Below are 13,551 nucleotides of genomic sequence, written 5' to 3'. Positions count from 1 at the left end.
AGAATGCAAGGGAGGGTCCCCGAGACTCCCATATCTCAAGGATATTCACTGACCTTGGCCTGAAAGATCCCTCCCCCCCTCCCCACCCCCCCCCCCCCGAGGTTTGAGGGGGGCTGTGACGGAATTGGGGCCCCTCCTGTGCCCAGGGTTCTTTTTTATAGAAATACACATTTTGATCAAATGTACCAAGACTTGGGGTGTCTGTATGTCATTCACGTCACTTACAAAACTAGAACAATGAAAAGTACATTTGGTGGAGAGTTGAAAAGCTCTTTATGAGAAATTGCTCGTCATTTGCTAAAAACGCAGTTTGTGTGTCTAGTTGGGTGGCAGCTTTTGAAGCACAGAGCGCTCTGCGGGCGCCGGGATGGTCCGAAAGGAACAGATCACAATGGGCTTTGCCCTTCTGCAACAGAAGGCCCGTTCAGGAAGTTACAGAAAGCTGCCATTGTCAGAGCCACCCTGCCTGGCATGTGCCCTCTCGGGGAGGTCGGCTGTCTCTCAAAACAATGTCAGCCCATTTCATAAAGTAACAAAGCTTCCCCTCTGCAGTCATGGCTGGGAGACCAGAGGACTGAGCACTGTGGCTCCGGGTGCAAAAGTCTTTCCGTAGTGGGTCACCGGTTTGAACTAGACCATGGTCTGCATGATCAAAGGCAAACTGGGGATTAGTCAGATCGCCCAGCTCACTCGCCCAGTTGGTTTAAATTCCGTACAATTATGTACAACACCCTAATTGGCCACGCTCAGCAGAGAGTCCTACGAGTGGATGAGCACAGAATCTGAACGATTCAAGGGAGCACAATGGTGGTCAGCGTGGAACAGATTGCCCAGGCACAGCTGACTACTGTCCAGGCCCCTCTGCACAAACTGAGTGATGGTGCACACCACCGACCCAGGATGCACCCACCACATATAGAGGGTGGATATCTCCAAGGAGACACCTGCACTCTGCGGTCGCGACAGAGTCATCCCACTTCTGACCCATATGGGGAGGGAGGTAAAGAATGATAATATTGTACACATAGCAGTACTTGAAAATTGTGACTATATTTAATAAGCCAAACTTGTCACACTTATAGGACTGAGTTCCCATGGTTGTATTTTCTTGTTTTCCTTGTTTGCTGCCCACATATACATTTTTGGATATTGATGTAAATAAATAATTCGCTAATTGCCTATTGGACCTACTTAAGAATCATTGTGTTCTTTATGTAATGAGTTGCTTATATGTTCTGTTTGAGGGACTTTTGTTACTACAATAAGATATGAAGCCTGGGTTGAGCACCTTCAAGGAGGGAGACTTGTTCACATCCTACTGAGTGCTTTCACACAAAATTGTTGGTGGGCCCATGAGAACAGCCAGATTAAAAAAAATGCCATTCAAGCCTGGACCACTGACAGCAGAGAGTCAAAAAGACTGAGGTATCTCCTACTCCCGTGGCAGAAACATCCCTCTTACACCCGGCTCAAGAAGGAGGTCCATTTCCATCAGCCATCCCAAGATCACAGAAATATACCAACCTTGGTGACAACCAAGGTCAAGAAAACTGCTGCACCCTGATGTGAGCCAAGGAGTGCATGAATGTGGAACATAGCAAAACAAGTGACAGCGAACAACACACAACAGGCATTCACCAGTTTTACATTAGGAGTTGTTCCATGATAAGTCCATAAATCCAAGAGTTTATTAAGTGAGTTCCAAGAAATGGTGCACTTATTGTGACTGTTCTTTCCTAGACGTTTGCCAAGAAATATATTTACTTGTCTCAAGACAAGTTTCTATCTTATTTTAAAATTTGCAGCCTTGATAAAGTCACGCTTTGATGAAACACGTGTCGGCTGCCAGTTCTACATGAATTCACAATCAAGATTTATATCATTTCGTGGAACACCTCACTTAATAAACTCTTGGATTTATGGATTTATCTTGGACCGCCTCCCAAAGTCAAACTGTTGAACACGTGTTATGTGTGCTTTGGTCTCACTTGTTTTACTTTGATTGGGAACCCTTCATCTATAATCATTTACATCCTAACAGTAGCAGGGTGCATCTTCTCTGTTTTGTTAGCAGTCATTGTTAGTAGCTTGATACTTGGCCCAAAAACTTTTGGTTTTGGATGTGCGATCATTAAACCACAGCTACCAAAATGTGTTATTGAGTGTGGAAGATGTATGTGGTGGACGCCACAAGCCCACCCGATGGCCGGTTCCACAGCACCTGTATCTTTACATCAACACGGAGTCTGGCGGAGACACCAAACTACAGACTGTCTGAACAGCTCAGAACCAGCATCTTTTTTTTGGGGTGCTATGACACAACCTAGCGTTAGGTACTAGGTGATTGTGCCAAGTACAAAGCAGAGGAGTTGTGCTGCCTGCACAATGCAAGCCTGAGACCCACCACCAAGAGGCCACTGTGTGCCACGTCCACAATGGGGCTAAAAAATGCCCAAGCAAGAAAGGCACAATGTGCATAACTTTTGGACATCTGGTGAACCATTTGGGCGTGATACACAAAACATGAGTAATTAAGTCTTACACTAGTCAGGAGTAAAACACACCTGGAACATAAAAAGCTTTGAGAACAGAGTCTATGATAAAATAACCAGTGCCTGGTCCACAGGGCACCAGATTGTAGGGTTCTGGAAGACAGAACAGATCTAAGAGATGTGTGCCAGACGCCTGGAGGTCCAGGGGACCCTTCCCCCTTGAGACTGGCAATTTGGAGACGAAAGAAGTGGAAAGAGTAATTGTTAGAGAGAAGGGACCTGTACACCAGACCTCTCAGGTCCTCCCCATGTACATGCAGTGAGATGTTATTTATTAATTCAATATCCACCGCTCCAATTGTAGCTCTCAGATGCAGCATGCTTAGGTCAAACAATACCATCGATATGGCTATTAAAGGGTACATAAATGTTAGTCAAAAAGACTATTTCTCTTTAAAAAGAAGTATTCACACAGCTCTACTAACTCCCAGATTCAACGGGGGTGCCGAAGAGCCGGGGGCTGTTTATAGAGCCAGACTGCACCCTGAACCCTCAGTGTCCAGGGTATGGGCCACTAGGGTACAGCGGCCACAGGGGGACAGTGGATTTACTCTTTGGGGGTCTGCAGCTAGAGAAGACCTCCTGAGATTACTAAAATTATTGAATAAGCATAGGCGCTGGAAGCAGGGGTGCTGAAGGTGTTGCAACACCCCTAAAAATAATCATGCTGGAATTCAGAAGATGGACCAGCAATTGGCATGCCTTTAAAGTTTATCTTGAACATTTGGTGCAAATTCAAAGATGCAGGTCAAATGTCAGGCTTTGTCTTCTGACAAACTGCTTCTTAGTCGGAAACTGGTGTTTCCTTTTATTTCTCTGACCGCAAAGTGAGAAGGTTTCGTAAAAGTGACCTGGGTGACAATTTTGTTTGGGTACAGGAAGTGAAGGGAAAGGCTGTAGGCTGTCAGCTTTTTTTTTTTAACACACAACAAACTTTAAATACCTGTAAATAGCCATATTCCAAAATACATCACCAATCAGGAAGGAACAAATGAAGCACATTCTTTTGTGATTCTGAAGTGTGATGGAAACAAAGATTTTAATAGAATGGAAACAAATCAAGACACTTGACTTGGTGATATGCAAATGATAATATTGTAAAACTGAATTTCTACACATTATCGTTTGCGTGCTATGTAGCTTTATCAGTAAAATTGCATGTCTATACATCCCAGCGCAAAGCATGCTGTGTGAAAATGGCAGTGTGATACCACACAAGCGCTCCAAAATGTACCACTAGTTACATACTGCAACCTTACTACATGGATGTCATTTAGGAGGGTCGCCAAGGGTCACAGCTGCGACTCCTGGCTTGCCCCCCGGCACCCCTGGCACTGCATTTGCAGCCCCCTGGGGTCAAAGGTTGGAAAATCTGTGCCAGGAACACAAAGCAGCTCGTCCTTATGGAGGCCGGTTGGGGAACCACTCTCTTTGTCTTCTGTCACTTTTTATTACACTAATAGTGAATAATATTACATTATCAGCGCCTTGAGACCCCCCACGGGTGAGTAGTGCGCTTTACAAATACTCTGATTGATTGATTATTCAATATTAAAACATGGAGCACAGTTACCTGGGATATGACGTTCCCTAGCAGCCGAGGCAAGTGAACTATGCTTTTTACTGTATATCGTATGCGTGCTTCTGAGTGAGTGTGTGTCTATGTGGGAGAGAGTGTATGTAAGTGAGAATGGGTGTGCATGTGTATGTATGTCAGTGAAAGTCGAAGGGTACGTGATGTCACCTCTGCTACCTCTGGCATTTTGGTGAATTGACGTCCATGCCTTCCCACTCTCCACCTGAACAGGAGTAAACCATTTGCTACCATTTTGTTTAGGCGACACCTAGATATGTCAGAATTCCTTTGCCTTCAGAACTTTGATGGCAACACCACCACTTGGAAAATTGTCCCAGCACCACCGTATGTAATTTACATACCCAAGGGACTTTTAGTCACCCCTCTCCAACCATTGGTCTGTTATCCTGTCATTCACATTTTTCTTCCACACAAGAGCATCAGCACGAGGCAACAGGTCAGCCCAGCCGTGGGTTAACTTCACAGCGAGTAATGGCATTCTGCACGTTCACAATCAGCACAACCACACAAGAAGTAGCTCCCTTCAGTGTCAGTGACTGGTACGTCGATATGTGCTTTTACATAACTAAAACATTTGAGCTTTTAGCCATTTTTAAATTAGATTACTGAGGGTCTGCTAGTTTCCCCAGCAATAAAGTTTTAAATCACACCTGACAAAACAAAACCGTTGTTGACAAATCCAAAAGACCGCCAGACAATGCACACCTAAAGCCTTTGCAATGCTTGTGCAGAGGTTTGCTTCCCCCACATACACAATCTTGGCTGCGCTCAAGGCGGGGCCTAGCTGTCTGACCATAGAGTGGCAGGAGGAATGGATAGACAGGCTCCATGGCACAGTCCTCATTTCCCTGCTCCCCACACTGGTTTCCCTAACCATCTAATTTCTTCATGTACATGGAAAGACAACTGCATGCCACAGAGGAGACCATGACCTGCCTCTGTTGCTAACACAGTTGCATATTTAGCACCTAAATTCTGAGCTCCTGGGTGAAGTCATCGAGGTACAAAGTGACTTTCTATTGAGAACCTTTTGCTACAGGAGACTTCTGTTTTTGTATTCTGCCCTGAAATCCTCCTTAAAGTGTGTGTAGGTCTTTGTGGGGTGTGGGTGTCACAGGGACACTATATTTCACTGCACGCTAAAGTGGGTGCATGTACTCCGACGCTCACGTCTCCATTCCACCCTGTTTGGGCCTTGCCACATCACTGAGAAGAGGTTCTCAAAGCAAACTAGCCACACCACACAAAGGCCCCTGAGAAAGGCAGAACGTGTCTGTGTTTGTTGAACATCTTTGAATTCTAGATGTAATGACCAACATCGTTGCACCCCCTTGATCTTTTACCGAACAACAACAACAGACTAACAAATGAAAGGTGGACCCCAACACTGAGATCTATGGTCCTAAAAACCACCACAGCGTGATGATATCTGTATCTGTGAAAATTAATTTAATTAAAAAAACCGTTGCTTTAAAAAAACAACTATTTGAGTGGCACAGATTGGCTTCCATCTCCTGCCTCTCAGAAAAGATGCCAAGATCCGGGGGGTTTGGGGGTCCTGGAGGTGTAACATCCCCCCCTTCAGTTTCCTTCCCTCCCACCCACACACACACTCCACACACACACACTTTCCATTCCCCCAAAATCAAAAGCCAACAATCCAATCTGGGCTGAGTCTGGTTAAACTGAAAATAGCTCTAGTGCAAGCCTTGTGCTCCTGGGCAAATGCTTTATACTCCATCGCTTGCAAAGTGCTACGAGGCGGCAGCAGCGCTGCATTGGTGAAAAACATACATTAAATACTAACTCTGCCAAAGGACATTCAGCCATAACCAGGAGCTCACCTGCGTGTCCTGCTGGTACTCTTGGCCTTGCTGCTTGCACCGCGGCTTGTTCTGGTCTTCTAGGCGAAGGTGGTGGGCATGCTGTCCTTCCATGGTAACATGCCAATCAATGGATGCCCTGGGAAAATCCTGAAATCAGAGGAAGGCGAGCAATCAATGGAACGTCGCGTGGATCAAGCGCGAGCTGCGTGCGTCACGTGCCATTACTACTGATCAACGCGGAAGCCAGACAGAATCGTAATTACACGTAAACACTTCTCCCGTCAACATTTTAATAGGTCGCAGCAGCCCGTAACTGTAAATATTTACTAGCAGTCAATTAGAACATTGATTTCTTAGAAATTCAAAGCTAATTACGTTTATGATTTGCTGATTAGGAAGCAGGGGATAAAAAAAAAATGTTAACTGCTCTGGTCAAAGCGCCAAGTTTAATAGGAAACGAAGCTAAACTTAATTATCTCCAATTCAAAACAAGCATTAAAAAATAGTCATGCAAAAATTACAGAATGTACGACCAATATACCGTTCGCATGCAAGTCTCCATTTCACATTTAGTAAATAACCAAGATACACAAATTGAGGCAATAAAAAAATATCAAAATAATGTTTCAACAGTTAGATGAAAACGCCTCAAATTCAGTCGAATAATTGCTTCTCACACTATTAATTTTACATAACAATATATATTAGGTTACACGAAATAGACAAAAATACTATGTCTCTCGGCAATTGTGGAATATGAATGTATATCCTACATTGCTCAGTTAACCCCGTGATTGACAAGGCACATGCGTCTATATATATATTCATCTGTGACCCACCTCCCCTTATGACGAACCCTCATGTGTAGCCATTGTCCAAGCTGTTGACTTGGAGAGGGTGTGGCGTCTGACTTCAGAGCTGGGAACCAGGTTGGAGTCTCATCAGCTCAACATCCAGTGATTCTGGGCAAATCCCTTAATCTCCCCGTGCCTACAATTCAGCGCCTTGAGACCCTTACGGGTGATTTGCTGCGCTTTACAAATCCTGGATCTATTTATTTAGTGTGCTAAATTTGTTTTATATTACTTTTTTACAGGAAGGTGATACATCAAATGGGTCTGAGCGGCCTAGGAGGGGTGCAGGTGTCACACATTCATCAAAGGAGTCACAAACTCGGCAATAAAAATAATTTGTAACATTTGATTCAATTTCAGTGGGTGGTCCTTTTGAGGCTCCCCACATTGGCCTGGTTGCTCGCTGCACAACGCTGGGCAATGACAGCCACAAGAGAATGTTTCTGTGACAACCAGCCAATCAGAGCACAGCAGATTTGTGAATCTGCAGCCAGATTCCTACATCCAGAATGGAAACAAGAGAAAGCTCAGTTGTCAAATTGCCTAGCTTTTTATTGTTTATTTGACCAGCAAATCTTCCATGAATTAGTTAATGCAGGAAGTATATGTAAATCCTTGGTCCAGAAAAATCCAGCTTTTAACCCTTTCAAGCCCACCCAAAAACACATTCATACAATATACTTGAAAACTACTAAACAGATTTACACCAAACCAAGCAAAGACACGTCATTGACTAAAGTTCTACCTTTTTATGATGTTTGGTGTAATTTTTTTCAGCCATTTTTTCTGAATCATTGAGCAAAGAATCCCATGGGAGTTAAATTGGGAAATGCCACCTTTTTGACTCCCAACTCTCATTTTTTTGCCCCCCGCTTGACAAATCTGCACAGAATTTCCCATGCCAAACCCAAATATGATTAACTTTTTTATTATAAAGATTTGTCCTGGTGATTATTAGGAGACCCGTTTCCATGTGTTAAGCCCCGTTAACATGCAATCTGTGAGGAAGTAAACAGTATTTTTCTCAATTGCGCTATAGCGTGGTAATATGCAATTTGACCCTTGTACTATGGTAGTAAATGTATTTTCATAAGTATAGTTGATCGAAATACCATGTGCTATTGGCCCACATTTAAGATTTACTACAGTGTCATAAATACATAACAGTGAAAAAACGTTAATAAAAACTTATGGCTTCATAAAACATTAACATGTGTTTATAAAACAGGAAATAAAACAGGAATTGCCTTAAAACAGAGTTAAAGTGAAGTTATGGTTACTAAGTAAAGGAAACAAGTCCTGAAAATGGCAAGTTATTGTTAGGCAGCACACAATAACTTCACCCATGCCAGGCAAACCATAACTCATACCCTAAACGCAATACTCATGACCTCACCAATAGTGTGACAGAAAACATCACAGTTGTTATTACATATGTTTAAAAAATTGTTTTTCCCCGTAAGAGTATATGTTGCCATTCCTGAAGATGTGTTGTTAAATCTTTGTATTTAGTTATGTAAATATTTTGAGGTTAAGCACTTTATATTTGGTCTTATGCACAACCTTCCAGGCACTCAACTCTGGCTGCACTTTCCCTTTGCCCATCACCACTATTGGACTCACTTTAAAGTACGCCCCACTGGCCCAACCCTTCGACGCTCAACAGCTTCTGATTTGCTGCAGAGAGGTTTAGGGAAGGGCACAGAGTGAACTAGAGAAGGAAAATAGGGCTCCTCGAGGGTCTTCTCTTCCAGCTGCTGGAATTAACAAAAAAAGAATAAACACTTACCTGCATCGTCACCGCTGCTGCCACCACCGCGACGCTCCTCTGCTGCAGGCACAGGCTCCCAGCCTGCCCTGCGGCCAATCCTGACGCTGCTCAGAGCAGCGTTAGGATTGTCTGGGAGCGCCAAACCAGGGCGCTCCCAGGCAGACTGGAGCCTGTGCATGCTCTCTCCAGCCCGGCAACCCAGTGCCGGGCTGGGGAGAGCACAGTGCGCATGTGTGCTTGGCCAGCCCGAGACGGCCCCCTCAGTGCTCGTCACAGTCCGTGGCCCCACCCCTTTTACTACAAAACGATAATAAACATAGTTTATTATCGTTTTGTAGTAAAAGATTTGCAGCTACTGCTGCTAGCTGGGGGGCGATGCACCTCCGCCCTAGCGGAGGAGCCGCGTCTGTCCTCCTCAAAGAGGAGCTTAAAGCAGTGGTTCTTAACCTTTTCACTTCTGTGGACCTCAGTGAATCATTACTGAAATCTAGGGACCCCCCACTGAGTCATTATTGGAAACCGGGGGCTCCCAGTCTATGCACCTTCTATGATTTGAAACCCTAAACAATACATAAAAAAATACAAAGACAAGTAAACACCAAACAAATCTCCAAATACTAAGATATACTGTTTAATTCACAATCAAATATAGAAAATGTTTTTTTTTTTTTTTTTTTTTCAATTTAGTTTTTTATTTGAATATACTTAATTAATTTTATTTTATTGATTTTAGTATTTAATTTTGTAAAGCGGTCGTGTAAAGCAGCCATGGACCCCCTGAGAAGGCCTTGTGGACACCAGTGGCCCCTCGGACCATAGGTTAAGGACCACCGTCCAATAGTAAGGTTTTCATTCAGCAAAAGTCGGACAAACCAAATGCAAATATGCTAACACACTTCTTAATACAACTTGATTAATCCAAAACCACGTTCACTAGAAATCAACAGCAACTACACATTTGTAGAAAATATCAACTATCCATTTCTAGGAAAATATGAACATGTTTCATGTGTCTAATTACAGGCAGGCACCTGAATTAATACAACAGAGAGCACAGGTATACATGTTAAAAAAAACTACTACTGACAAGGTTATTAACTGTCATAAGTGCTGATTCAATCAAACAATCCTTGTACCCTCCTGGGAACTGCTACCATCATGTCTCACAATTCTACTACACAATGCAGCTGACCCCTAAACCTCAAATTCCAATGGCAGTGGTGTAACAAAGGACCCAGCAGCCCTTGCGGTGTGGGTGGGGTGGGGGGTGAGGTCCAGGAGGCCCCCTAGCACAGTACACTGTGCACGGGTGGCAAGACCCACACTGGGTCCAGGTTTGAGCTGGACCCCCCCGACAGGTACTTTGTAGTGGGGCCCCCTTAAGTTTTGTTAAGCCACCGTACAATGTGTTTAGTCGTAGGCGTGAATGGTGTGAGATTATGATTTATTTAACATCTGTTGCACAGCCTATGGGTAATTTTCTCCCCTGATTCAATCACCCGTTTGTCTAGCTCTATTTTTAAGAGAAGCTGCAGCCTGGAATTAGCCTGTGAAAAGAAATGTCTGCTTTGAGGTAACATCACAGATGACACACCATTGGGGCCCAATGCACAAAGCTAAAAAGACTGTATTTGATAGTAAAAGATGTTTTAAGACTAAATACAGGCTTTTCAGATTTGTACAGACATATAAGATTTGAGAAACAAGTCATAATAGATTTGGTACAGTTTGACCCCTGTACGATAGTAGTAAATGTATATTCATAAGTATAGTTGATCGAAATACCATGTGCTATTGGCCCACATTTAAGATTTACTACAGTGTCATAAATACATATCGGTGATAAAACATTAATAAGAATATATTTGGTACACTCACTGCTGAACTTTTTCAGTGGTATCAGAGGCTACCTTCTGAGAAGGATTTTTTTTTTACTTGTTCATAGTCATTTCCTGTATTTTTAGGTCGAGTGTGCAAGCGCCCTGGCCTGTTGTAATCTATCTGTGGGCTTTTTACCACGCCCATCACTATCACTCATTCAAGGGGTTGCCTTTCAAAAATCCTTTGTTATCATTGGTAATAGCTTTACGTTTGTCCCTCCTTGGGGTGGTTTTGTTGAGGTGTTGGACATCAACCCTGTTACATGGATTATTGCACATTTGCTGATTTGTTTGACTGCAAGCAAACTTCTTTTTCCTTTTGGGTCTCTCCTTCAACCTCACGCTCATGGCGGCCATGGCGCTTTGAATTGGCTCGCTTATGTCAACTGTTTTACTTTTCACTTTCAATTTATATGGCAAGAAAAGTCCAGTTAGGAATTTACAACGCTAATAGCTCCAACTCGAGCAAATGCGTGACCCATTGCATTGCAAATGCTTGTTTTGTTACGGTACCACTCCTACTGAATACGTCCGAATGATGTACCATCTCTGCTTATTGAGTCTATAAGGTCTCTCAGTACTGAGCAGATAGCACAGGTATACACGCCTAAAAGATTTGTCTAACTCTGCTAAATATGAACTTTGTTTAGGAGCTTTACGTCACTTCTGATTCTTCCACCCTTTCCATTTCATGTACACTCTCAATCATAAATGTATGACCGAGAATCTGCTTGGAAATGAAAATGTAAAGAAGTGAAAGGGGCAGAAGTGAAGAAAGATGGTATATACATTTGGAACGAGCACTGGCATAGCCAGTAGGTCTCTCCTTTCGGACGGCTTTACCAGTGCTTGTTTTGCTAATGCTATGCAACATCAGCTATAACAGCATATTTATTTTGAAAAATGTGTTTTAATAATACAGTAAAAGTAATGTTTTATATATATATATATATATATATATATATATATATATATATATATATATATATGGTTTATAAAAATTGAAGGTAGGAAAAATTGTAACTGTAAGTATAAGTAAAGATTTTGAAAGGTTAGTTAGTGGTGCAAAATTGTACTTGCACAGGTACAGCATTTTTTGTGTTGCATCCTTATTTTTGACACTGGTTAGAAAATGTGTCTACACTGCTGTCAGTTTCTTTTTATATTTTAAAGGGAGCACCAGCAGTATACATATGGAGCAGCTAAATATTTTCAAAGACTTTCATGAGCAGGCTCAGCTTTTGACTAACGCTGTTGGCGTCCCTAAAGACTTGCATTGGTTTTAGGTCATCCTTACGCTGTTTGCGTCATCGTGTAGGGCTCTGGGATAATAATTTGACCAGGTATTGAAATATGTGGAAGGTTTACAGGTGATGTTTACCTGGTGCCGCTGATGATCCTCTGTGGATACACAAAACCTGTTCTAGGCTTTTTAACACTGAATTACAGTCACCAATGGATTAGAGTTGGACCACAAATGAGTTGTGGTACACTCGCACAATGTTTACATCGGGCTCAGAATGATGTACTCATTATGTTGCTACTACTGAGGGCAAGGGTTCTTTGCGCAGTGTCTGTGCACCGCATTGTTTTTACACATATGAGGACATGCTTAGGCGCTTGATGTGAACATTGTGTCAAAATGTAACACTTTTTTTTATTTGTGTAGTAATTAACTTTAGACATCAATAGTCCGCAACATCGTACCACAGTTTGCAAACAGAAGACTTCTAGTCGTCCAACATTATATGTATGAATGAATGAAAAAAAATTAAAAAGCGTGCAACTACCCGTAGGCGTCTTGGCGCTGGAGAGACAAATAGTACAACAGACTTCACACTGAGGTCTAGACAGTAGTGCTCTATAGTAAAAAGCCTCAGTTTCTTTAGATTACCAGCGCCCTCCGCAGAGCTTTAAGGGAAGTCTGTGCTCAGCCATCAGTGCCTATCGTTTTGTCACATGTCCTTGGTCCATGCGCGGTTGTGACAAAGAGGTCTTGTCCAAGTGCCATCAGAGCCGGCTGTATGGGTTTGGGTCAGGTAAGAAGGTGATGGTGCCCATATGTGTGCCCATAGGTGGGACTTAACAGGATTATAACTGCACACATATGAATGTACCAAAAAAGCATTTCCTGATGTTTAGTCTAATGATAGTCAAATGTCCACACAGGTTCTTGATAGGCTTTTACTGCCTAGTCCCAGGTTATTTTCATAGTGGGCAATGATCACGTGCACAAAGTAAATAGTGCGTGATAACCTTCTAAAAACCAGATGTGCTTGATGGAAATATCACCCCAAAGCCATCCATGGTCTCGGTGATGGTGTAAAGATTACCTAAAACCTCGGCAAGTACTTTGGACATGGTAACAGCATTGTGTAAGAGCCGTACTCCTTGTATTACCAAACAAACATGCTCATGGAAGCCTATGGGACTATTTAAAGGCAGATGTAAACATTACTTACGCACTTTGTTAAAAAGAGGTGGATCAGTTCCCAAACGTCCTGAACATCAAAGCACATATGTAAATGTAGCACTAACAGCTCTGCAAGTATATGCTTTGGGTGAAAAGTTGTCCACATTAACACACGCACTGGAAACAATACATGCACTTAGGAACAGTCAAAAGCTAAAATACATATGTCACAAAAAAAAAAAAAAAAAAAAAAAAAAAAAGAGTAGAGGTGGGCCAGCCAACAAATTACCAGGAACAGCCAAGCCAGATACATACAGAGGTGACAGGAATACTATGTCTCGCAGGGCTGGGAACCACAGATGGGCTATACCATGGGCATCATTTAGGGTGTCTACGTAGAAGCAGCTGCTACCCCTGGCCCACCCTTGTGGATCCTGGCCTCAGACGTCACAAAGCCAGTGATAAAAAAAAAAAACACACAGAAAGTAAACAGGGAACTGATAAACAATATACCTTCTGGAGCCTTCAGTAGGAAATGATATCTTAGGAGTAAAAAAAAAAATTACACCGCTCAGCAGTAAACAACACAACTACAGACCAATGTATGAATAGAGCTGGCCAAAAGTCCCTATAAGTAAGTAAGTGTGTGTGTGTGTGT

At 42.7% G+C, this 13,551-nt stretch overlaps 1 protein-coding gene across 2 annotated transcripts in view; it reads right to left on the bottom strand.

The window, feature by feature from the left end:
* NEK6 (NIMA related kinase 6) overlaps positions 1–13,551 on the bottom strand; it is a 474,385-nt gene that overhangs the window by 256,119 nt on the left and 204,715 nt on the right. For both annotated transcript variants that reach the window (XM_069241715.1, XM_069241716.1), the window contains exon 3: positions 5,994–6,122. In XM_069241715.1, coding sequence (XP_069097816.1) covers positions 5,994–6,086 — 93 coding nt within the window. In that variant the 5' untranslated portion in view covers positions 6,087–6,122. The remainder of the gene's footprint in view (positions 1–5,993; positions 6,123–13,551) is intronic.

The sequence above is a fragment of the Pleurodeles waltl genome, chromosome 6 (assembly GCF_031143425.1).
Source record: "Pleurodeles waltl isolate 20211129_DDA chromosome 6, aPleWal1.hap1.20221129, whole genome shotgun sequence".
Taxonomy (NCBI): Eukaryota; Metazoa; Chordata; class Amphibia; order Caudata; family Salamandridae; genus Pleurodeles; species Pleurodeles waltl.
Note: the sequence above shows the minus strand (reverse complement) of the source record. Positions and strands in the feature narration are given on the sequence as shown.